General features: G+C 41.9%; 1 protein-coding gene across 1 annotated transcript in view; it reads right to left on the bottom strand.

Moving 5' to 3' along the window:
* AKR1D1 (aldo-keto reductase family 1 member D1) overlaps positions 1–25,999 on the bottom strand; it is a 60,010-nt gene extending 34,011 nt beyond the window's left edge. The window contains exons 1-3 of the mRNA XM_043463823.1: positions 25,814–25,999; positions 4,418–4,585; positions 1,179–1,295 (exon numbers count right to left, since the gene is read on the bottom strand). Of these exons, the coding sequence (XP_043319758.1) occupies positions 1,179–1,295; positions 4,418–4,585; positions 25,814–25,906 (378 nt within the window). The 5' untranslated portion in view covers positions 25,907–25,999. The remainder of the gene's footprint in view (positions 1–1,178; positions 1,296–4,417; positions 4,586–25,813) is intronic.
* Between the last annotated feature and the right edge of the window lie 392 nt (positions 26,000–26,391).

Genomic DNA, 26,391 nt, shown 5'->3' with positions numbered 1-26,391 from the left:
AGTATATAGTATAATATAAGGGAACAAGATTGGGATTGGCATTAGGGGACCAGGATCTGGTCCTAGTTCTGATGGACTTTAAGCCTGACCAAGTAGTTCATTGCTTGTGGTCTAAGTTTTCTCTTTTGTGAAATAAGGTTATTGGGATATATAATTTCTAAGGTGGCTCAGTCACTAAAGAACCTGCCTGCAATGCAGGAGACCCAGGTTCAATCCCTGAGTTGGGAAGATCCTCTGGAGAAGGAAATGGCAACCCACTCCAGTATTTTTGCCTGGAGAATCTCATAGACAGAGGAGCCTGGTGGGCTATAGTCCATAGGGTTACAAGAGCTGAACACAACTTAACGACTAAACCACCACCAGGTCACATCTTGGAGACCACAGAGAAAAGTCAATAAGGAAAATGCTTCTAGAGAACAGAGCAGGAGCAGCCAGGTTGGCTGTGTAAAGAAATTCTTTTGGTCACTGCAATGGCAGAGAGCCCTTGTTTTTCCTGTCTAGCAGGACCTTGTATACTTCATGGATAAGTGGTCAGCTTTGTTTTTCAGTCTTTCCTTCCCTCAATGAAATTTTAAAGCTGTTGCTGATCTTCAGCAGTGTATAGCGGGTGTGTTGGTGGTGATTAAATTAACAGGGAGCTCATAGATTGAGAAAGTTCAAGGAAGGAATGATTTGAATTAAAGGAATATATATCACACAAAAGTCCTGACCTTGGAGCTGGCTTCAAAGACCTGACTATTTTCTCCAAAGGAAGAAGATCTGAAGGGTGGAGTGTAAGTTTTCAGTTGTACCCATTACTTTACATTATGTTGTGCAGAGATGTTTTTGTGACTGTGTGAATGGGAAGAAGGGTGTGCTGGATGCTGGGCAACTACAGCATGGACTACAGTTAGTTGATTACATGTTGGTTTAACAAAGAAAGTTCAAAGTATATCTGTAAAGATATGATATAACAGAACATGCATTGGATTATGAATCAAGAAACTTGGAATCCAGGCCTGAGATGGATACACAGAATTTTTCTTGGCATTTGTTGGGCTAGGTCAGTACTATCTCATTTATGGTAACAAAACATCATTATATTTTATGGTGCTAAGTAATGAATGAGCTTCCTGCACAGATCTTTTTGCTCATGGTTGCCAAGGAGTGAAGCATAACCTTTAGGCATCTGAACCTACCTTAAAAGCCATGGGTATTTCAATGATGTAAAGATCCACATAATCTAACTGGAGGTCCTTAAGTGTCCTCTCCAGAGTTGGGCGGACCATCTCTGGGTCATGATTTGTAGCCCACAGCTGAAAGAAAAAAAGGGGATAGTTAATATCCATGGTATTTTTTAAAAATAATAATGCACCACTTTAAAAATATTTTTAACTTTTTTTTTTTTTAACTGCATTGCACAGCATTGCAGGATCTCAGTTCCCTGGCCAGGAATGGAATTCATGCTCCCGGCAGTCGAAGCATGGAGTTCTAACTATAGGATGGTCATGGAATCCCCCACCCCAGTAGTCTTTACACTCATATACATTGTATTCACTGATTTCATTTCACAGAAATATGTTTAAACTGAAGTGTCATCTGAGTATAGGTTGAGCTGATATAACTCTAGATACCCAGAGTATAACTTGATCCAAATATAGGACCAGAGATTTAAATATCCACCTAAACCACAGAGAACCTAATTCAGCAATAAACTCTTCCTCGGCCCTGTGCTAATTGCCGAATCCACCCTTAGCACTTTCATTTTTCCTCATTGTGTAATTAGGGAACATGGATTAACTAGTGGTGCTGACCTGGTCTGGTGCTTTATTTTCATTTCACTGATAGAAGTTATGACTCATCTGAGTAAGAAATATGGTTGTGTAGAAGGTATGGCTCATCAGAGTAAGAAATATGATTGTGTATGTGACTTCACCAGTGCTTCACACTGTGATGGGTGGTGCAGATGCTGGTGAAATTTTAAATTATTGGAAAGGTTTAGATCCCTTTTGATAGCTCCTTTGTTCCCATTTGGTCCACTTCCTCATTTCCCCCGGAAAATTCTGCCAATCCCTACAAAGAAATTACTCAATCTGAACTGGTGATGTCACAAAAATGGTGGCATGGGAGACTCCTTTGTTGGAGATCTTTGTCGTCCAAAATGATCATCAGTTAAACAGCTGTTCATGAATTAAAAACCAATAAAAATGTTGGTCAAAGGATGCCAACTTCCTGTTATGAGTGAGTTCAGGGGATCTAATGAATAGCATGGTTGTTATAGTTAGTAATACTGTTGCTAAGAGAATAAATCTTCAAATGTTTTCATCACAAAAAGTAATAGTAATTATGTAATGTGATGGAAGTGTTAGCTAACACAATGGTGGTAACCATTTTGCAGTATATAATTGTATCAAATCAATGTGTTGTACACTTACACTTATATAGTGTCACACATCAGTTATATTTCAATAAAGCTGAAAAGGTAAATAAAAGGCAAGTAGAAAGTTTTAACATATATAAGAAAAAAAGAAAAAGAAATTACTCAGTCTCTAAAGTGCTAAGTAATGAAAAATTAGGCCTTGGGTTGTCAGAATGGAGCATGTGTACCCTTGAGGTCTGTGAAACTTAGGGTACCGAGGGACACTCAGAGCCTCAGGATACATGAGTATATTTTCTTGGAGCATCAAATTTGCTCACGTATTTTTTTGGGGGAAAAAAAAAAAACTTTTGAATTTCCATACACTTTTTGCCACAAGTAAGGGCAAGCAAAATTGGTAAAACTTAATTTTTTCCTTTGTTGAACAATAATTTTTTTCTTGCCCTCAAAGCACAGAAAAGAGAAAACAATGCAAGAGTAGTGAAAAATGTGCTTTTGTTTTTAATGTGGGTCTTTTTGGATATTATTGGCACCCCATCTAATTGAAAATTTTGTTTTATATATTTTAATCTATCTTTATTCAACAATTCTAGGTACTCTTTAAGTGCTTTGTGAATGTTAACTCATAGCAACCTTATGAAATGGGCAATTTAATCCAGTTCTTTTCCAGTGTGACAGGTATTGCAACTTTAACTGTTTACCAGGGAGATAAAAAGGAAGGTTTTCTTTGTTTTTCATTTGTAACTTCAAAAATATTTCCATCTTTGGTTCACAGTCTCAGGATATGAGTTCAAGTTTATTCTTCCTCAGAAACTCTTGGTAAGTTCTTGTGAGAGACTCTATAATAACAAAATCTTTAGGAATCAGATTGTAAAGCTGTAATCAAGTGACAAGCGTCAGGCTGGTATTTTGGGATGGTGGTTCTACATGGCCCCTTGAAATCATAGCCCGTAAGTGGCTGGTAACTTGGGGAACTGCAGGCTCCCAGAGAGCTTGGAAAGGAGTGGAGAGAAGGGGTTCTGGGCAGTGAGTGAAGTCTGAAGCACCATTTTGTTCTCCTTAGAAAACTTAGGAGAATTGTGTTACAGGTTCTCTAAAGTTATTAAGTTTGATTCCTTCAAGGCTGCCTGTAAATATGTATTCAATATTTCCACTGGCTCTCATCTCATCATGATACTTTATATTTCTGATTGCTTTTCAATGGATAGTGATTTCTAACTATCATCAGCTGGCGATTTCAATTTCTCAGAAGATTTAAACAAAATGTGGTATATCCATTCAATGGAATATTATTTGGCTATAAAAAGAAATGAAATTCTGATAAATGTTACAAGGTAGATGAAAGTAGAAAACATAATAAGAGAAAGAAGCTACATGGAAAAGAATACATATTGCATGAATCCTTTTGTATGAAATGTCCAGAATAAGAAAACTAGAGAGAAATAAAGTAGATAAGTGTTTACCAGTGACTAGGGGAGAGGGATAAATGGAAAGTGATGAGTAGTAGGCGAGGGATTTCTTTTTGGAGTGATAAAAATATTCTGGAAAAGGTATTGGTCATGGTTGTACAAATCTGTGAATATACTAAAAAGCACTGATTTTACATGGTGAGGTTTATGGTACATTAATTATATCTCAAAAAATTAGTGATCTATGGACAAGCAGGCATATACAGAAGGAAAAGACTACCTATTTTAAAGAAAAAAGTTGTGACAAATGCTTGTTGTAATATGAACCACTTCCTCATGTCCCTTTACTCCTCAAATCTACTTTTGTTGTAGATGTGCCTCTTCCATATTGTCTTAAATCAATGCCTATGAAGAAAGAACTTTGCCCTAACATCAAGGGGCTATTTAGTCCCTAAATTCTTGGCAAGATTGAGGAATTTGCCAGTTCAGAACTAACTCTTTGGGACACCCCTGATGGTCCAGTAGTTAGGACTCTGTACTTCCATTGCAAGGGGTGTGGGAAACTAAGATCCCACAAGCTGGTAGTTTGGTGAGTTTCTTCAGTAGGGGAAAGTGACATCAGGCCCACCATGTAGGTGAAGGGAAGTCTCACCTTTCCGCAGTAGAAGATATCCTCCCTCCGCACCTTTCCTTCTGCTATCTTCTCCCTGATGGCCTCCCCTACTTCATGCTCATTCTGGTAGAGGTGGGCCCCATCAATGTGCCGGTACCCCATGTCGATGGCAATCTTCACTGATGCTGCACAGGTCCCCTTAGGAGTCTAAAATGATAGGGAATTGGGATCGGGGAGAAGAGAAATACGTCTTTCATTTAGTTTAATCATTCTTAGCCTTGCTCCTTGGAAGAAAAGTTATGACCAACCTAGACAGCATATTAAAAAGCAGAGACATTACTTTGCCAACAAAGGGTCTGTCTAGTCAAAGCTATGGTTTTTCCAGTAGTCATGTATGGATGTGAGAGTTGGACTATAAAGAAAGCTGAGCGCTGAAGAATTGATACTTTCGAACTGTGGTGTTGGAGAAAACTTTGAGAATCCCTTGGACAGCAAGAAGATCCAGTCAATCCTAAAGGAAATCAGTCCTGAGTATTGGAAGGACTGATGCTGAAGCTGAAACTCCAAAACTTTGGCCACCTGACGCAAAGAACTGACTCACTGGAAAAGACCCTGATGCTGGGAAAGCTTGAAGGCAGGAGGAAAAGGGTACAACAGAAGATGAGATAGTTGGATGACATCACCGACTCCATGGACATGAATTTGAGTAAGCTCTGGGAGTTGGTGATGGACAGGGAGGCCTGGCGTGCTACAGTCCATGGGGTTGCAAAGAGTCGGACATGACTGAGTGACTGAACTGAACTGAACTGAATCAGGACACTTAGCACGTATGCTGTTTTGTAGCAAACATACAAATTGCCAATTCTATGCTGTTGTGACTGGAAGATGGAGTCTGAAAACTGGAGAAATTGACCTATCAGGTTGCTTTCAACCCTTAATGGAAGATTCATCCATCCCAGGGCTGCTAGCTTTGCAGCTTCAGAAATGTAACTTGACTGATTGTTCCCAAAGACAAGAGATTTCACCGTAGCCCTGTTGTGAGTGTGTGTATTAGGTTCTAAGTTGTGTCTGACTCTTTGCAACCCGTGGACTGTAGCCCACGAGGCTCCTCTTGTCCATGGGATTCTCCAGGCAAGAATATTGGAGTAGGTTGCCATTTCCTTCTCCAGGAGATCTTCCTAACCCAGGGATCAAACCTGGGTCTCCTGCATTAACCGTTTGAGGCACCAGGGAAGCCCAGTCCTGTTATGGGAGGGCACAAGTTCATTGAAGAAAGCACAGTTATAAGTTAAAGGCATGGGTAAAAAAAAACTGAGATACAGCCACAGACTGGAATACCACTCAGTAATAAGAAGGAATGAGCTATTGTTACATACAACATGGATGGATATCAAAATAATTATACCAGAAGTCAGACAAAAAAAGAACAAATACTTTCTGACTCTATTTACATAAAACACTAGAAAATGAAACCTAACCTATAGTAACAGTCACAGATCAGTAATTGCCTGTGGTAGTGGGTAGGGGCTGTGGGCATGAATCATAGAGAGGGAAAACAAGGGAGTTCAAACAAGCTTGCAGTGATGATATGTTTACTGTCTTGATTATGATGATGGCTTCACAAATATATACATGTGTCAAACTCATCAAACTGTACACTTTAAATATGTGTGGTTTATTATATGTCAATTATACAGCAGTAGAGCTGGGATAAAAAGATTGTCAGGGATGTGTTACATCTTTCAAGATACAGTTTTATCAAATTTGGCAGCCAAAGCTTTGTTCATTTCATAAAACTGCATGAAGCATAAAACTGAGGATATTCAGGACCCCAAAACCTGACATATTCTTAGCACTTGAGGTGTAAGTTATTCATTTTTCAAATTGCATATAAATTACTATTCTTTAGTTATGAAGACATTTAAATATACAAGAGTATGCTTCATTTACATTATTTCTTACTGAGATATGAAGGACTTGATGGAGTCTTTCCTTAAGACAAACAACTAATCTCATCAAATGAAAATTACAAGTCCTATTTTAGGCTTTGGCCTTCCTCAGTGGTCAATGCAAAGAAATAGAGGAAAACAACAGAATGGGAAAGACTAGAGATCTCTTCAAGAAAATTAGAGATACCAAGGGAACATTTCATGCAAAAATGGGCTCAATAAAGGACAGAAATGGTAGGACCTAACAGAAGCAGAAGATATTAAGAAGAGGTGGCAAGAATACACAGAAGAACTGTACAAAAAAGATCTTCATGACCCAGGTAATCATAATGCTGTGATCACTCAGCTAGAGCCAGACATCCTGGAATGTGAAGCCAAGTGGGCCTTAGAAAGCATCACTACGAACAAAGCTAGTGGAAGTGATGGAACTCCAGTTGAGCTATTTCAAATCCTGAAAGACGATGCTGTGAAAGTGCTGCACTCAATATGCCAGCAAATTTGGAAAACTCAGCATTGGCCACAGGACTGGAAAAGGTCAGTTTTCATTCCAATCCCTAAGAAAGGCAATCCCAAAGAATGCTCAAACTACCGCACAATTGCACTCATCTCACATGCTAGTAAAGTAATGCTCAAAATTCTCCAAGTCAGGCTTCAGCAATACAGTGAACTGAGAACTTCAGATGTAAGTGGTTTAGAAAAGCAGAGAACCAGAGATAAAATTTGCCAATATTGCTGGATCATGAAAAAGCCAAGAAGAGTTCCAGAAAAACATCTATTTCTGTTATTGACTATGGTCAAAGCCTTGACTGCTGTGGATCACAATAAACTGTGAAAAATTCTGAGGAGATGGGGAATACAGACCACCTGACCTTGCCTCTTTGCAGAAGCCATGTATGCAAGGTAGAAGACAATAGTTAGAACTGGAATGGAACAACAGCTGGTTGCCAAAAAGAAAAGGAGTACGTAAGGCTGTATATTGTAACCGCTGCTTATTTAACTTATATGCAGAGTACATCATGAGAAACGCTGGGCTGGGTGAAGCACAAGCTGGAATCAAGATTGCCGGGAGAAATATCAATAACCTCGATATGCAGATGACACCACCCTGATGGCAGAAAGTGAAGAAGAACTAAAGAGCCTCTTGATGAAAGTGAAAGAGGAGAGTGAAAAAGTTGGCTTAAAGCTCAACATTGGGAAAACTAAGATCATGGCATCTGGTCCCATCACCTCATGGGAAATAGATGGGAGACAGTGGAAACAGTGTCAGACTTTATTTTTGGGGGCTCCAAAATCACTGCAGATGGTGATTGCAGCCACGAAATTAAAAGATGCTTACTTTTGGAGGAAAGTTATGACAACCTAGATAGCATATTAAAAAGCAGAGATATTAGTTTGCCAACAAAGGTCCATCTGGTTAAAGCTATGGTTTTTCCAGTAGTCATGTATGGATGTGAGAGTTGGACTGTGAAGAAAGCTGAGCGCTGAAAAATTGATGCTTTTGAACTGTGGTGTTGGAGAAGACTCTTGAGAGTCTCTTGGACTGCAAGGAGATCCAACCAGTCCACCCTGAAGGAGGTAAGTTCTGGGTGTTCATCAGAAGGACTGATGCTGAAGCTGAAACACCAATACTTTGGCCACCTCATGCAAAGAGTTGACTCATTGGAAAAGACCCTGATGCTTGGAGACATTGGGGGCAGGAGGAGAAGGGGACGACATAGGATGAGATGGCTGGATGGCATCACCAACTCGATGGGCATGAGTTTGAATAAACTCTGGGAGTTTGTGATGGACAGGGAGGCCTGGTGTGCTGTGATTCATGGGGTCGCAAAGAGTCGGACACAACTGAGCGACTGAACTGAACTGAACTGAACTGATAGGGTAGAGGCTTACTGCTATTGGTAGATTTTTATTGACCTCATTTTCAGCTGATGATCATTCCCATCTCATTCACAAATGTTGAAAACTCCTTGTGCTTGTGTCTGTATTTTCAGTGTTCTAGCCAAGTGCTTGATAATGTCATATCAGACAACTGTTGATTTGCTGTGGAATCAACGAGACCAGGAGTCTCTTGTTTATCTAGTGACTTCATAGTTCTGGGCTGGAAACAGAAAGCATTGGGAGCGTAAACTATTTTCTTCCCCGATTTCAGTTAAAAGTCATTACTACTAATGTAAGAGGATATGAAAAATGAACCAGTTGGCTACACAGATGGTATTAGAAAAAAAGGATTCATAGTCACAAAGGTAAAATAGTTGGGAAAGGGAGACACACTTTTCAGGAATGTTAGAAACACATCTTGGGTGACTTAACATGATCAATAAAGCTTGAACAGAAATTAAGCCCAAACCCCCCAAGCTGTAAGATGAGGTGTTATGGATGACAACCGTGACAACAAAAGCACAGTGGGAAGAGGAGGGTTCAGGTAGAAGCAGAAATTTACTGGGGAAAAAGTAAAAATGCTGCTTTCTTTCTTGGGTATATGCATAGTACTAACAAAAAAGACTAAAGTTCAATATGAGATACTAAATATATCTCAGACATATCACTGAGATTCTGTGGGTTGGAACTGATAGTTTAAATATGAAAAGTGAAAGTGAAAAGTGTTAATCACTCAGTTGTGGCTGACTCTATGTGACCCCATGGACTGTAGTCCGCCAGTGTCCTCTGTCCATGGGATTCTCCAGGCAAGAATACTGCAGTGGGTTGCCATTCCCTTCTCCAGGGCATCTTTCCGACCCAGGGATTGAACCCGAATTTCCTGCATTGGCAGGCAGATTCTTTAGCACTGAGCCACCAAGTATACAGCTAAAGTAAATTTAATACAAGGGGGAAAACCCAAAACAATACATATTGAAATATATTATTGTATTTTCTTAAAAAAAATTTTTTTTTATTTATTTGGCTGTGCTAGGTCTTAGTCACAACACGTGTGATCTTAGATCTTCATTGTGGTATGCAGGATGCTTGGTTGCGGGATGCTTGGTTGCAGCATGCAAACCCTTATTTGCAACATGTGGAGACCTAGTTTCCTGACCAGGTACCGAACCCGGGACCCCTGCATTGGAAGCACAGAATCTTAGCCACTGAACCACCAGGGAAGTCACTATATGCTTGTATTTTCAAAGGTTAACCCAAGAAAAGAAACATTTAGTACAAAGAAAGGGTAAACAACAAGGGCAAAGGTAGGAGTGTGGTACTGATTCAGCCTGAGTAATATATGGCTGGTGCTTTTTTTAAATAAAGATTATGGCACAGCAGCAGGTGATAGTAGTGAAAAGTTTGATTATTCAGGTATCATTAAAGAGCCTTTTCTAAAAGATCTTTACTTGCTTAAAATATTTTGTTAGATGGCAGAAGCAGCAGTGAGGTGAATTACTATTTTGGACTTAATTTTAATCAATATGGAGGAACTATTTGGAAATGTGGATGTGAGAAAAGTATTAATACTTCTCTGTAGGTCTTAAATGTAGCATAAGAGAATTCTGTATAAATTAAGACAGATTCTCTGGGGAAAATTCATTTTAGGGAAAAATAAGAAAGCTCAAATAGAATACCATGTTTGTAGACTCAAATAAGTGATAAGATCAGAAAATCTAAAATACAAAAAAAATTGACTCCATACATAAGAACACTCTTAGTAAAATAAGAAATCTGTTTTCTGAAATGGACAGCAGCACCTTTTATTGACTTAAGAATGCAGGGAGTCCAGTAAGGATGAGATGTGACATACACTAGGTCAACATCCATCATCCGGTGTTGTGTGACCCACAAGTAGAATACAGGAGTCTGAAAACCCAACAGGCTTAGCATCACTCCCTTTGATGCCATTTAGAAAAAGTGTGATTCCCATCCCTGAGTTTTAGGCTCCGTGAATCCTAGTTTCCAGGGGCAAACCAAGCTCCTTATTTCTAGAGTTTAGCATTCAAGGTGAAAAGCTGCCATTCTGGCAGGGATGAGTGAGTTTTAAAATCGAAGGCAGTAGGGCTCCTCCATATTTACCCAGTGGGACAGGGAAGAAAGTGTTTAGCACCCAGGTCAATGATACACCCTTTCCCAATTTTGATAGTTAATGGACAATGACCTGAGTAAATGATCTGAGAAGGAAAAGTTGACAAGAGACTCACACAACTCAGAGATGAGAATCTGGGTCATAATACCACATAAGCCACCTAGACCAGCAGAGATGTAGGCTAAGGGTGCAGAAATCTAGAATTGGGAGTCTCAGAGGGAGACAATAAGTATCAATTGCAGCTTGAAGACAGCTTTAATGCTTTAATATTTATTTATTTTTTAGCTGCACTGGGCCTTTTGTGGTGCACGGGCTTAGTTGCCCCATGGCATGTGGGATCTTCCTGACCCAGGGATTGAACCTGTGTCTCCTGCATTGGCAGGTGGATTCTTAACCACTGGACCACCAAGGAAGTTCTGAAGACAGTCTTAGTGGCAGGAGTTGTATTCAACTGATAACCTACCTCTTAAAAATTTTTTCCAGGAAAGAAACCAAACAATTCTGGAAGGGTTTTTCCCCGGGATAAACTTAGCACCCAAAGCCAATAGGTCTAGTTAGCACCAGGGGTAGACTAGTGGTTGGCATGGGGTAGCCCCAGAAGAGAGGCACTCATTTCCTCAGCTCTCAGGAGTGCTGGCTGCTAATCATACATACCGATTCCCTTTATGGAAGGTGCAAGTGTGTAAAAGCCTTGTCCCTTTGACTTAGTACAACTCTCTGGCACCATTCCCATTCCAGAGCTCTCTGTGGGGTTGATGAGCCACTGTATCACAGTTCAACCCTCCCTTCTTCACAGACCTGCTTTTCTTACCCCCTTGCAGGTCTGGTTCCTGAGACTACGCCCCAGTAAGCCTCCTGCATGCAAATTTCCTTCTCCCAGAGGCTGTTTCCCAGAGTACCCAAACTAAGACACTTGAGTAAAGGAGGATTTCTTAAACAAACTAAAGAAAGTGCTAATAATAAATTAGAAGAGTGATAAATGTGACCATATGAAAATTGAGAAACTCTGATCATCAAAGTCAGAAGTGAAGTTGTTCAGTCATGTGCGACTCTTTGCGATCCCATGGATCGTCTCTCCATGGAATTTTCCAGACAAGAGTACTGGAGTGGGTTGTCATTTCCTTCTCCAGGGGATCTTCCTGACCCAGGGATCAAACCCAGGTCTCCCACATTGCATCGACATCTGATCATCAAAAGGCACTATTAAAAAAGGCAATTCAAAAGAGATAGTTTTACATGACATAATTGATAAAGAACTCATATCCAGATACTTAAAACATTCACCATATAAATAAAACTAGAAAAATCCAATAAAGAATAATGCATAGAAGGCATAGCCACTTTGCAAAAAATGTACAAATGGCTAATAAACTATGAAAAAATATGAAAAATTGACAATTTTTATGTAGGGTAAAGAAGATGCAAATTAAAACCACAATGAAAGATGATTTTACTCTTACTAAAGTTGCATAAATTAAAAAGACACCACGTATTGGTGACAGTGTGGAGCAAGAAGTTCACCCATGAATTCTTAGAGGGAATGTAAATTACATAACTACTTCGGAAATTGTCTATATTGATATCATCTACTAAAACTGAAGACACTGACACTCATACAGTGCACATCTTAGGGAAACTCATGTACTTGTGCAATAAGATGTGTGTAAGACTCTTTGTAGCAATGTTGTCTGTGAAAGCCCAAACTGGGAGCAATACAAATGCCCACCAACAGAATGCAGATACTGATATATTCTTTTAATTAAATATTATACAGCAATAAAAAAGGTTGATGAAGCAATAACATGGTGAATCTTACAACATAATATTAGGGAAAAGAGGCAAATCAAAAAATAGTGCATTCAGTATGTCAAAATTTGAAAAGATATATGCACCCCTATGTTGGGCTTCCCTGGAGAGGGTAAAGTGTCTGCCCGCCATACGGGAGATCTGGGTTTGATCCCTGGGTCGGGAAGATCCCCTGGAGAAGGACATGGCAACCCCACTCCAGTATTCCTGCCTGGAGAATCCCATGGACGGAGGAGCCTGGCGGGCTATATGTATAGTCCATGGGGTCGCAAGAGTCGGACACGACTGAGCGACTTCACTTTCACTTTCACTATGTTCATGGCAGGGACAACAGCCAAGATATGGAAACAACTTAAGTGCCCGTCAAGAGATGAGTGGATAAAGAGGTGGAAATGTACATGTACAGTGGACTATTAGTCATAAACAAGGAGTGAAATAATGCCACTTGCGCAACATGGGTGGGCCCAGAGACTACACACTAAGTGAAGGAAGTCAGACAGAGACAGAGATCGTATAATATCTTGTATATATAGAATCTAAAAAAATGACACAAATGAACTTATTTACAAAACAGAAGTAAACTCACATACGTAGAAAACAAAATGATGGTTACCAAAGGGGGAAGGGGAGGTGGGATAAGCTAGGAGTTTGAGATTAACATATAGTAGTAGTAGTATAAAACAGATAGCCAAAAAGGACCTACTGTATAGCACAGGAAACTGAACTCAATATCTTGTATATAATCTATATGAGAAAAGAATGGGGAAAAGAATGTATATCTATATGTAAACTTTGTACACTTGAAATTAATGCAACATTGCAAACCATCTATACTTCAATTAAAAAAAATTTTTTTTTCAGTTATATGATCTTTAGAGAGAGTCAAGATGGCAGAGGAGTAGGAGGACGTAGAGTTCATCTCTCCCTACAAGTGCATGAAGAACACATCTACAAATTGAACAGTCCTCACAGAGCATCTGCTGAACACTAGCAGAGGACCTCAGACACCTAAAGGGACAAGAAAGATTCTTGCATAACCAGGTAGGATGGAAGAAAGAAGGGAAAAGGAAAAGGAGAGGAGACGGGATAGCTGCACCCCAGGGGGGAGCTGAAGGAGAGGAGATGTTCCCACACCTAGAGAAGCCCCCTCACTGGTGGGGACATCAGTTGGGATGGAAGGGGAGGTTTGGGGGCTATCAGAGGAGAGCACAGCAAATGATCTGTGGCAGACATTACTTTACCAACAAAGGTCCATCTAGTCAAGGCTATGGTTTTTCCAGTAGTCATGTATGGATGTGACAGTTGGACTATAAAGAAAGCTGAGCACTGAAGAATTGATGCTTTTGAACTGTGATGTTGGAGAAGACTCTTGGGAGTTCCTTGGACAGCAAGGAGATCCAACCAGTCCATCCTAAAGGAAATCAATCCTGAATATTCATTGGAAGGACTGATGCTAAAGCTGAAACTCCAAAACTCTGGCCACCTGATGCAAAGAACTGACTCATTGGAAAAGACCCTGATGCTGGGAAAGATTGAAGGCGGAAAGAGAAGGGGCCGACAGAGGATGATATGGTTGGATGGCATCACCAATGAGATGGACACGAGTTTGAGTAAACTCCGGGAGTTAGTGATGGACAGAGAAGCCTGGAATGCTGCAGTCCATGGGGTCTCAAAGAGTCAGATATGACTGAGCAACCGAACTGACTGAGGCAGGACAGGCTGAGACCTGCAGATGGTCTGTGCCACAGCCCTGCGTGCCCCAGCCTGAGAGGTGTGTTGCTAGTGCACGTGAGGGCTGGGTGCTAAACAGGGGGTTTGGTGAGCAGACCTGGGGAGAGCACTGCTCTTGGCTATGAGGAGACAGCCTAAGGGGATGGGAGTGAGGAAAAATGCAGCTGAGAATGCTTGTGGAGGAAATGCAGACCACTGTGGAAGTGAAGCACCATTGTTAAGTGACACGCAAGAGGTGGGACCACCACTGCAGCCTCTCTCCTCACACGTGGACCTTGCCTCCCTGGGCACTAGGAAGGGCTTCCTTCTTGTGACCCTGGCCACCACTGCGTCCGCACTCCTCTCCTCACTAAGGCTGACTTAGGTGCACCAGGACAGCATTGGGAGTGGACCCCTTGGGTGGTCCACAAGTGGGGATGGTGCTCAAACTATAGCTGAGCCCCAAGGGCCATGCAACTAAGGAAGAAAAGCTGAAATCTCTTCTCACAACTGCAAAAACTGAAAATTGACACCCGTGAGACCAGCTTTGTGAGTTCAGTGCCTGCAGAACTTCTAAACAGACAATGAGGGCGCCTATGTCCAAGAAGGGCCTAGCTTTAGCAGCTGTAGAGTTTGTGGGCACTTACACAAGGGGCTTAGGCCAGGCCAGAGTCTGAGCTGCCTCCATTGTGCCCACAGAAGGCCAAATCCATGATTACTGCAACCTGGCAGCTGACTTCAGTGGATCTGTGCTGGTGGCCTGGTGAAAACAACATCTGAGAGACACAAGGCCAACTGCTGGCATACCCGTGGTTAAGGCAGGGCAGAAAGCAGCACCAAGTGTGTAATCTGAGAGCTTGCACAACAGGTGAAAGGTGACACAACAGAGCACACCCACAGATGGCCAGCTCCAGAGGAGGAATACTCAGTGACTGCTCTCCCAGTGGGGGTGCTCCACTTCTGCCTCCCTCGCACCGCAGACCAGAAATACAACCAAGAAACAGATCTGGGGGACTGCTACTATAACAACTAGGGAGCGGACCCCACCATGACAGAGCAGGGACAACCACAGAGCAAAGGGGAGGCCCTGATCAATATCCAGGACAGCTCTGGTCACCACAACCTCAGCCACACGCAGATATCTATACTAAAAACAACCCTCACACACAAAAAATAGTAAACCCATGCAGGCTGCGCAGGGATGCTGCCACATAAAAATAGCCCTCCATGACAGTCAGAGTTTAGTATTAGGAGGAAGAACCCCAAGAACATTTAGCTGTGAAGGCCAGTGAGACTTGAGTAAAAGAGCTCCACAGGGCTAGGGAAACAGAAACTCTACTCTTGGAGGGCAAGAAACAGTGACAGACTTTATCTTCTTGGGCTCCAAAATCACTGCAGATGGTGACTGCAGCCATGAAATTAAAAGACGCTTGCTCCTTGGAAGAAAAGTTATGACCAACCTAGACAGTATATCAAAAAGCAGAGATATTACTTTGTTGACTAAAGTCCAAATAGTAAAAGCTATGGTTTTTCCAGTAGTCATGTCTGGATGTGAAAGTTGGCCCATAAGGAAGGCTGAGCGCCAAAGAATTGATGCTTTTGAGCTGTGGTGTTGGAGAAGACTCTTGAGAGTCCCTTGGACAGCAAGGAGATCAAACTAGTCCATCCTCAAGGAAATCAGTCCTGAATATTCATTGGAAGGTTTGATGCTGTGGCTGAAACTCCAATACTTTGGCCACCTGATGTGAAGATTTGACTCATTTGGAAAGACCCTGATGCTGGGAAAGATTGAAGGTGGGAGGAGAAGAGGACAGCAGAGGATAAGATGATTGGATGGCATCACTGACTGATGGACATGAGTTTGAGCAAGCTCTAGGGTGTGGTGAAGGACAGGGAAGCCTGGCATGCTGCAGTCCATGGGGTCACAAAGAGTTGATAACTGAACAACAACAACTCTTCCAGGGCACACACAAGGTCTCATGTGCACTGGGACCCAGTACAAAGGAGCACTCCCATGAGAACCTGGGCTAGACCTACACAGGGGTCTTGGAGGGTCTCTTTGGGGAGATGAAGGTAGACTATAACTCACTGTTGGGGCAAGGACACTGGTAACAGAAGCCCCACGGAATACTGATTGGAGCGAGCTCTCCTGAAATGTCTGCATTTCAGCACCAAGACACAGCCCCATCCAACAACCTGCATGCTCCAGTGCTGGAAAGCCTCAAGCGAAACAACCAACAGGGTAGGAACACAGCTCCACCCATGAGGAGACAGGCTGTACTGTCTTTTGAGTACTGAGCTCAGAGCCACCTCAAAACACACCCATTGACATGGCCCTGCCCATCAGAAGGACAAGACCCAGCTTCACCACCAGAAGGCAGGCACCCAGCCCTTCTACCAGGAAGCCTGCACAAGCCCCTGAACCACCCGGCTGCACCAGTGGGCAGTGGGACAGAAGCAAGGGGAACTAAGATCCTGCAGCCTATGGAAAGGAGACCAGAAACGCAGGAAGTTAGACAAAACAAGATGACAAGTATGTTGCAAGTGAAGGAACAAGATGACAGCCCACAAGAACAACTAAATGAAGAGGAACCAGGCAATCTACCTGAAAAAAGTTGAATGGCCTTTAGAGAAAAGCAAGCAAATAGTTGCCAGTAGAGTTAGAAGACCAATTACCACTTGAGGAAGGGAGAGCTCTGAACTGGAAAGAGCCGACAGAGGGTTTCTGTGGGTGGGTATATCTAATTTTGGATCTGTGTGGTGGTTACTCAGATGTTGGCTTTAAAAGTACTCCCCTATTTTAAAAATATCCTATGATAAACCATGACGGGGAAAAAACATTTAAGAGAATGTATATATATATACATGTATAACCAAAGCACTTTGCTGTACAACAGAAATTGACAACATTGTAAAACAACTATACTTCAATAAAAATAAATGAGAATGAAGAAGTATTCACCCCTCTGTATATTTCATATTTTTAAATGTTAAAAAAAATAACAAAGTAAGTCAAAAATAAAAGGTAAGTCACTCAGATAAACTCAAAACCTTAGATCCAAAGAATGTAGTAACCTGGGCATGGAACATCCATTTCTGTCCTTGGATCTACTATTCATTCTGCTTTATTTGGACCCAATTGGTAGCGGGAGCTTTGTAGAATCTACTCCATGATTTGTATCCTTCAGCCAGGTTATTTCTTTTCTAGGCTCCAGCCAAATTATTTTCCTCACAGCCACCAACCAAGTTCAAGTCCTTATTACTTTTTGCCTGATTTATTATGGAAGCCATCTCACTTGATCTCTGTATATTTCATCTCTGCTCATTTTAATCCATTTTAACTTTGGCAGGTTAATGGCTTTGAAATATGAATCTACATTTTTCTCCCTGGTATTTTTTTATTACCATCTACCTCAACCACCAAGCCCTTTTTTTATATTTTTTTATTTTTTTGCAGTTTGATGCACAGTATTCCTTGCCTCTGGAGAGCAATGATGTAAAATGCAGAAGTCGGTTCTTGGTATTTGATTTCTAAGAGCCAGGGCTTCTGTGGCAGGAGTGAGTGTGAAGGGGTCACAAGTGCTGCATGGAACTCAGGGCATACATTCTACTAAAAGTAAAAACAAATCCCAGCTGAATTACTTTCTTTGACCCTTAAAATACTAGCCCGCATAGTGTTTTACAATAATATAAATGAGTTGCCATTACTTAGAAAATGTTAATTACTTTACAAAATTCTCTGAAAAATGTGAGACGATCAGGCCACACTGAACTTTTGTTTGTGAATGACAACTGGCTGTGGTGGAGAAATTGCCATGTTCACTTAGAACAGTGCATGAAATCCCTGGTACTTTATTGTGTCTTGTTCCAGCCGTCATCTCCTGAGTGTTACGTGCATGTGTTTTTGTTTGTTTTTTTGTGTGTTTTGGTTTTGTTTTGTAGCGAAGAAGAAAGCATTTCTTGCACTCATACATACACGTGTGCATGCGCAATCGTGTCCGAATCTTTGCAACCCCCTGGACTGTAGCCCACCGGGCTCCTCTGTCTATGGGATTCTCCAGGCAAGAATATGGAAGTGGGTTGCCATGCCCTTCTCCAGGGGAGCTTCCTGACCCCAAGATTGAACTCGAGCCTCCTGCATCTCCTGCTTTGGCAAACAGATTCTTTACCACTGCTTGCACTCATATCTATTATCAAAATGGGAAAGCAGAACAAAGCTGAGAAACAGACTTAGCTCTCCAGGACCATTTATTACGGTTCCTGCCTCGTCTCTGGTCCCTTTAGGCAGAGATTGTGAAAACAGCCTCAACCCTGACAAGGATTCTTTCATGGAACAACCTCTAATCAGGCTCCTTTGAACTCTTCTCCAACATGGACTTTCATACTTATTTCTGCTCTGCCCAAGTATAGCAAGAATTCTGCTATGTCAGTTTAACCACAACCTCTCATCCTCCATATCTGTTCACTCTTGATAGGAAATCATGTTTCTCATACTCCACTGTGCCCCAAGAAACACCTGGAGTAACAGGCAAATTTGGCCTTGGAGTACAGAATGAAGCAGGGCAAAGGCTAATAGAGTTCTGCCAAGAGAACGCACTGGTCATAGCAAACACCCTCTTCCAACAACACAAGAGAAGACTCTACACATGGACATAACCAGATGGTCAACACCAAAATCAGATTGATTATATTGTTTGCAGCCAAAGATGGAGAAGCTCTATACAGTCAGCAAAAACAAGACTGGGAGCTGACTGTGGCTCAGATCATGAACTCCTTATTGCCAAATTCAGACTTAAATTGAAGAAAGTGCAGAAAACCACTAGATCATTCAGGTATGACCCAAATCAAATCTTTTATGACTATACAGCAGAGTGAGAAATAGATTTAAGGGACTAGATCTGATAGACAGAGTGCCTGATGAACTATGGATGGAGGTTCATGACATTGTACAGGAGACAGGAATCAAGACCATCCCCAAGAAAAAGAAATGCTAAAAAGCAAAATGGCTGTCTGAGGAGGCCTTACAAATAGCTGTGAAAAGGAGAGAAGTGAAAAGCAGAGGAGAAAAGGAAAGATATACGCATTTGAATGCAGAGTTCCAAAGAATAGCAAGGAGAGATAAGAAAGCCTTCCTCAGCAATCACTGCAAAGAAATAGAGGAAAACAATAGAGTGGGAAAGACTAGAGATCTCTTCAAGAAAATTAGAGATACCAAGGAAAAATTTCATGCAAAGATGGGCTCAATAAAGGACAGAAATGGTAGGACCTAACAGAAGCAGAAGATATTAAGAAGAGGTGGTAAGAATACACAGAAGAACTGTACAAAAAATATCTTTATGACTCAGATAATCATGATGGTGTGATCACTCAGCTAGAGCCAGACATCCTGGAATGTGAAGCCAAGTGGGCCTTAGGAAGCATCACTACGAACAAAGCTAGTGGAGGTGATGGAATTCCAGTTGAGCTATTTCAAACCCTGAAAGATGATGCTGCGAAAGTGCTGCACTCAATATGCCAGCAAAATTGGAAAACTCAGCAGTGGCCACAGGACTGGAAAAGGTCAGTTTTCATTCCAATCCCTAAGACAGGCAATGCCAAAGAATGCTCAAACTACCGCACAATTGCACTCATCCTACACACTAGTAATGTTTAAAATTCTCCAAACTAGGCTTCAGCAATACATGAACTGTGAACTTTCAGACGTTCAAGCTGGTTTTAGAAAAGGCAGAGGAACCAGAGATCAAATTGCCAACATCTGCTGGATCATCAAAAAAGCAAGAGTTCCAGAAAAACATCTATTTCTGCTTTATTGACTATGTCAAAGCCTTTGACTGTGTGGATCACAATAAACTGTGAAAAATTCTGAAGGAAATGGGAATAGCAGACCACCTGACCTGCCTCTTGAGAAGCCTGTATGCAGGTCAGGAAGCAATAGTTAGAACTGGACATGGAACAACAGACTGGTTCCAAATAGGAAAAGGAGTCCGTCAAGGCTGTATATTGTCACCCCGCTTACTTAACTTATATGCAGAGTACATTATGAGAAACGCTGGGCTGGAGGAAGCACAAGCTAGGAATCAAGATTGCCGGGAGAAATATCAATAACCTCAGATATGCAGATGACACCATCCTTACGGCAGAAAGTGAAGAACTAAAGGGCCTGTTGATGAAAGTGATAGAGGAGAGAGAAAAGGTTGGTTTAAAGAACAACATTCAGAAAACTAAGATCATGGCATCCGGTCCCATCACTTCATGGCAAATATATGGGGAAACAGTGGAAACAGTGGCTGACTTTATTTTTCTGGGCTCCAAAATCACTGCAGATGGTGATTGCAGCCATGAAATTAAAAGACGCTTACTCCTTGGAAGGAAAGCTTTGATCAACCTAGTCAGCATATTAAAAAGCAGAGACATTACTTTGTCAACATAGGTCCATCTAGTCAAAGCTATGGTTTTTCCAGTGGTCATATATGGATGTGAGATTTGGACTATAAAGAAAGCTGAGCACCAAAGAATTGATGCTTTTGAACTGTGGTGTTGGAGAAGACTCTTGAGAGTCCCTTGAACGGCAAGGAGATCCAACCAGTCCATCCTAAATGAGATCAGTCCTGGGTGTTCATTGGTAGGACTGATGTTGAAGCTGAAGCTCCAATACTTTGGCCACCTGATGGGAAGAGCTGACTCATTTGAAAAGACCCTGATGCTGCGAAAGATTGACAGCAGGAGGAGAAGGGGACGACAGAGGATGAAATGGTTGGATGGCATCACCAACTCAATGGACATGGGTTTGGGTGGACTCCGGGAGTTGGTGATGGGCAGGGAGGCCTGGTTTGCTACGGTTCATGGGGTTGCAAAGAGTCGGATACAACTGAGTGACTGAACTGAACTGAACTGTGTCCCAGGAGATGTCTAGTCACTCCCTCTTTTCAGCAAGAATCCTGTTAGGTTGGTTTAGCAAGAATTGTCCCTTATTCCCCAGAGAAGGCAATGGCAACCCTCTCCAGTACTCTTGCCTGGAAAATCCCATGGATGGAGGAGCCTGGTAGGCTGCAGTCCATGGGGTCACAAAGAGTCAGACACGACTGAGTGACTTCACTTTCACTTTTCACTTTCCTGCATTGGAGAAGGAAATGGCAACCCACTCCAGTGTTCTTGCCTGGAGAATCCCAGGGAGCCTGGTGGGCTGCCGTCTATGGGCTCATAAAGAGTCGGACATGACTGAAGCAACTTAGCAGCAGCAGCAGCAGTCCCTTATTCCCAAAGTTTCCTTTTAGTAATTTTGTTCTCATGGACCCAGACCCTACTCCTTGGTTATAAATTCTCACTTGCCCATGTATTCAGGGTTGACACCAATCTCTCTTCCTCACTGCAAAATTCCATCACAGGGTCCCCTTGATGTTTTAGGCTCCTCCTTGGTTGGTACTTAAGGACTTGGACTTCCCTCTCTCTGCCCCATGTGCAAAGCCTTTGACTCACTCTTCAGAGTCTGAAAATTGTTTATAGTGACAGCAATCTTAACCAGGGTTACCCAGGAAGGGGTACTGCCTCAGTTACAACCTTGTAACTGTTGTTACTTTAATCTTCAAACAAGTGCTGTCTCTCTTAAAGAACTTCAGCTTTTCCTTATGTTTTATTTTTATGTGTATTTACTTTTTCTGCCTTAAGTCACCCACAGATTTTAAATCCCTGTTTCTAATCCATTGTTTTCATCCCTGTGTTACTTAGAAAAATGCCTCGTACATTTGTTGCTTAGTCACTAAGTCAATTCGTAAAGAATCCATCTGCAATGCAGGAGACCCTAGTTCGATTCCTGGGTTGGGAAGATCCACTGGAGAAGGGATAGGCTACCCATTCCAGTATTCTTCCATTTCCCTTGTGGCTCAGCTGGTAAAGAATCTGCCTTCAGTGTGGAGACCTCAGTTTGATCCCTGGGTTGGGAAGATCCCATGGAGAAGGGAAAGGCTACCCACTCCAGTATTCTGGCCTGGAGAATTCCATGGGCTGTATAGTCCAAGTGGTCACAAAGAGTCAGACATGACTGAGGGACTTTCACTAAGTTGTGTCCAACTCTTGCGATCCTATGGGCTGTAGCCCACCAGGCTCCTCTGTCCATGGGATTCCCCAGGCAAGAATACTGGAGTGGGTTGTCATTTCATTCTCCATGGGATCTTCCCAACCCAGGGATTGAACCTGTGTCTCCTGTTTTGAAGGAGGATTCTTTACCACTGAGCCACCTGGGAAGCCACTCATACATGGTTAGGCACACAAAAATACTTACTGAATTATTGCCCATTTTCCAAAATACTTGCAGTTGGTCCTAGATTTGTGTCATTTACACACTTGGTAACATTCTTGAGTTTTATTTGAAGTTTTTGAAAAACATTGGTTATTAACTCATGGGCTGATATGCATTAAAAAATCAAATTAATTTCTATCAAAGCAGAAAAAAGAACAGGATTGAAAACTCTTGCCTATCGGACTTTCTCCAATGGAGATATATAGAGAGAGGAAGAAGAGTGATCTATTAGGAGGCTATTATAGATGATCTCATGCCTGCATGAAAACATTCTGGGAGGCTGTCTTAGGGAAACAGTACAGAGATGATGTGTACATTTCAGTTTTCATTAGTGATCATCCAGTGAGGAAGTGCACAGAGAACTTGGTGCTGCTAAATGTTCATTCCGTCTCAAACCCCCTGACTCTACAGGTATGAACAATCTTTATAAGAAAGCTGGGCATATTCAGAGAGAAAAAAACAGTCTGTAAATCAGGAGAAGCTGGGCTGGGTGGCCTCACACAGCTGCGCGGTAATGTTCCTCTGCACTGTGGTACTACAGTTCCTGCTGCCCATGCAGTGGTGGAGTCCCAGCTGGGCAGACGCCGGAGGAGAGCTTGCTGTTAAATCTTCATCTCTGCCTTTCACCTCTGCGCCCACCCAGCCTTCCCTCAAGATAAGCCTAGATCCTTCCCTGGCGCCTGCTGCTCTCTCTCAACATGGAACAACATCCCAGGCAAATATTGACTGACTTATATATACACAAATTGTAAAGGATTTCAGTTAACAGGTTACTTCAGCCTGTCATTCTCCTTCTATCTCTTGAGGGATGAAAGGTTTTGTAAAGAACCTCAGGCCCACCAAGGGGAGAAGACTGAATCTGGGCCTCAGATTGTAGCCCTCAGACTGAGAGCCTGACATTAAATCTGATACGATGCTTTGATGTCCCGGCGACTGACTTGGGCACAGGTGCCCCTAGTGTCTGCCTCATCAGTCCTGGGTCGGTGATGAGGGAATTGTCAGTTGTGTGGCTTTGAACAGAATGTAAGGAGTGCTCTGGCTGAGAGATGCCCTGCTCCCTGTCTCCTTCCCCCAAATCTTCCACGGTGGGTTGTGTTCTTCACCTATGAATTTTGTGAGACAAAGGATTAGCTCTGTATTTCTGATCACAAATGTGGCTGGTGCATCACAGTATAGTATGCTACTAATGCCATATTCTCTAATTGCAGTATGTCTTATCTTCTGAAGTGAGTTACAACCCTTTTTGGGATGACACACGACTGCTTTTGAATGTCTCTAACCTGTCGCATTTAATATTACTAGACACATAATAGGCACTTAATAATTTTTATTGGTAAATGCAACACTTGGAGCCCCACACTGAGTTTCAGGAGATAGGTAGAAAGATAGAATGATAGATGCACAAGTAAGGACTCATATAATTGATAGGGAGTCACTGAAATAATTAAACAGAGGAGTGAAATAATCAGATTCATATCCTAGATCTATAATGCTACCCATCTACCTAACTATCTATCTATCCATGTATTCATCTAAGTACTTTCTGGATATATAGACCTACATACTTTCATATAGAGAAATATACATAGAAAGTCATAAAAATATGCAGCCTCGTTGACACAATACATAGTTACAACAGGCAACAGAGTATAGAGATTCAGAAGGTACAGTCTGGGACCAAACTACATAGGTTCACATTCCAGTTCTCTTCTTTAGGTTTGGGGGATTTTATTTTATATCTCAATGCCTCTATTTTCTCATCTGTAAAACAGGATAAAGTAGTATTTCATAATGTGAGGATTAAATCAGAAAATGCATGTACTATAAAGTACTAGTTCCTGGCACATGGTTAGGTATTAAGAAAATTTAAGCTGTTATTATTGTAAGCCTTTACATCTCCATGGCCTCTGATGCGCGCGCACACACACACAGGTGTGCATGCGCAGTCAGTTGTGTCCAACTCTGTAACCTCTTGGACTTGTAGCCTGCCAGGTTCCTCTGTCCATGGAATTTTCCAGGCAAGGATACTGGACTGGGTTGCCATTTCCTTCTCCAAGGGATCTTCCAGACTCAAAGATCAAACTCGAGTCTCCTACATTGTAGGCAGATTCTTTACCACTGTGCCACCTGGGAAGCTATATATATATACACACACACACACACATCTTCACTTAACAAGCATTAGCTGAACACCCAGCACATGCCAGACACTATACTGGGAGTATAGAGCTGAACAAGAAAGGGTCTCTTTCCTAATGGATTTTATATCTTGTGGGGAAGATTGCAGAAAAGCAATGGTTACAATGTAGTGTGATAACTGCTTCAATAGAGTTGAGCACAAAGAGGTTCCTGAACACACAGGAGGGGCGAGTTGTGGTGGCTGGGAGGTGGGTTTCCAAGGAGAGGAATCCTTCAGCTGAGTCTTGCAGGTTTAGTAAAAATTAACCAGCTCAGGAGAAAGGGTGCTCCAGGTGGAAAGCAACATGTGCAAGGTCATGGAGATAGCTGAGTTATTCAAGAAGCTATGTTTCACACATGCGGAGAGGTGGAAGAGTGGTAGATGCTGCTGAACTGACAGGTCTTGACTGAACCATAAAGTCCAAGGTTTGAATAAGGAGTGTGTCCTCTACCCTATAATTGATAGGGAGCCATACTGAGTGACTGAGCATGCATGAACACACGCACGTACATTGAAAAGTTAAGCAGAGGCATGACATAATTAGATTGATAACCTTGTGCTTCTATGCTTCCTTCTCTGTCTACAATGTCCTGTCTCAACGCTGCTTAACTTATACTTAGCTTAACAGATTTCATTCACTCAGGATCATTCAAATTTCAGTAGCATTTCTAGACATACTGCTCTTTATTCTCGTTCAGTTCAGTTCAGTTGTTCAGTCATGTCCAACTCTTTGTGACCCCATAGGCCATAGCCTGCCAGGCCTCTCTGTCCATGGGATTTTCCAGGCAAGAATACTGAAATAGGTAGCCATTTCCTTCTCCAGGGGACCTTCCCAATCCTGGGATCGAACCTGCTTCTCTTATGTCTCCTGAATTGGTAGGTGGGTTCTTTACCACTGTGCCACCTGAGAAGCCCCTGAAGTAAGTGAAGTAAAGTCGCTCAGTCGTGTCCGACTCTTTGCAACCCCATGGACTGTAGCCTACCAGGCTTCTCCCTTGGGATTTTCCAGGCAAGAGTACTGGAGTGGGTTGCCATTTCCTTCTCCAGAGGATCTTCCCCATCCGGGGATTGAACCCAGGTCTCCCACATTGTAGGCAGACACTTTACCGTCTGAGCCACCAGGGAGAAGCCCCTAGTGCTTCATATATGGTAGGTTTTCACTAAAAGTTTTGTTAGACTGAGCTAAAAATTCTCAAATATGAACTTAAAGAAAATCATAAATGAGAAACTCAGAAATTTTATGTGCTTCAGTTCACTCTAATAATCAGTATTCAGGCTGAATTTCAGTAAAAGAAGCAGAAAGGTCCCATTTATTAAGTCAAGATACTTTTAAATCATAAACTGATTTAACCTCTGGCTCATTACTCATTCAGGCAAATAGCTGTCCTTCAAGGTTCCATTCATTACTACAAAAATTAAATCAGTGAAGTCCATTCAAAACGAATGATAGATTATCATTTAAAAAAAGAGGGCGAGACGAGCTTACCAACTTAGGTTCCGAGTAGGTACCAAGTCCGATGATAGGAATGCTATTCCCATCACTTAGAGGTATGCGGTGATACACAGCACTGAGGTGCATCTTCGAGAGTCTGAGGTTTCAAATTTGCAGAGATGATAGTGAACACCACAGAGCAGTCTTCCTGAGAAGGTGTGCTAATGCCTATTTAATGAAAGAAAGGAGAGCCAGAGGGAGGAGCAGTGGGAGGGAAGAGATTTCTCAACCTGTTTAGTTAGTTTTTTTTTTTTTTCAGGTTGTTCTGGAAATCCTAACTGAGGTTGTCCTTTGAACTTATGAAAGGCATGCAAATAATAACCCATTGAGATCTTAAGCTTATGTCTCTACAAATAATTGATTTTAAAGATGAAGCAATCTGACTTCTGACAGTTATGATGCTTCTGACAGTTAGGATGCTTTTGTTGGCAAGTAACAGAGCTATCGCAAATTTAAAAATTTTTTTTAATTTAAAATTAAAATTAAATTTAAAATTAAAAAAAAATTTTTTTTTAATTTATGGGCCTTAAGGCTAGCTCCAGATGAGACTGCTGCTGCTGCTGCTGCTAAGT

The sequence above is a fragment of the Cervus canadensis genome, chromosome 3, assembly GCF_019320065.1.
Source record: "Cervus canadensis isolate Bull #8, Minnesota chromosome 3, ASM1932006v1, whole genome shotgun sequence".
Classification (NCBI taxonomy): Eukaryota; Metazoa; Chordata; class Mammalia; order Artiodactyla; family Cervidae; genus Cervus; species Cervus canadensis.
Note: the sequence above shows the minus strand (reverse complement) of the source record. Positions and strands in the feature narration are given on the sequence as shown.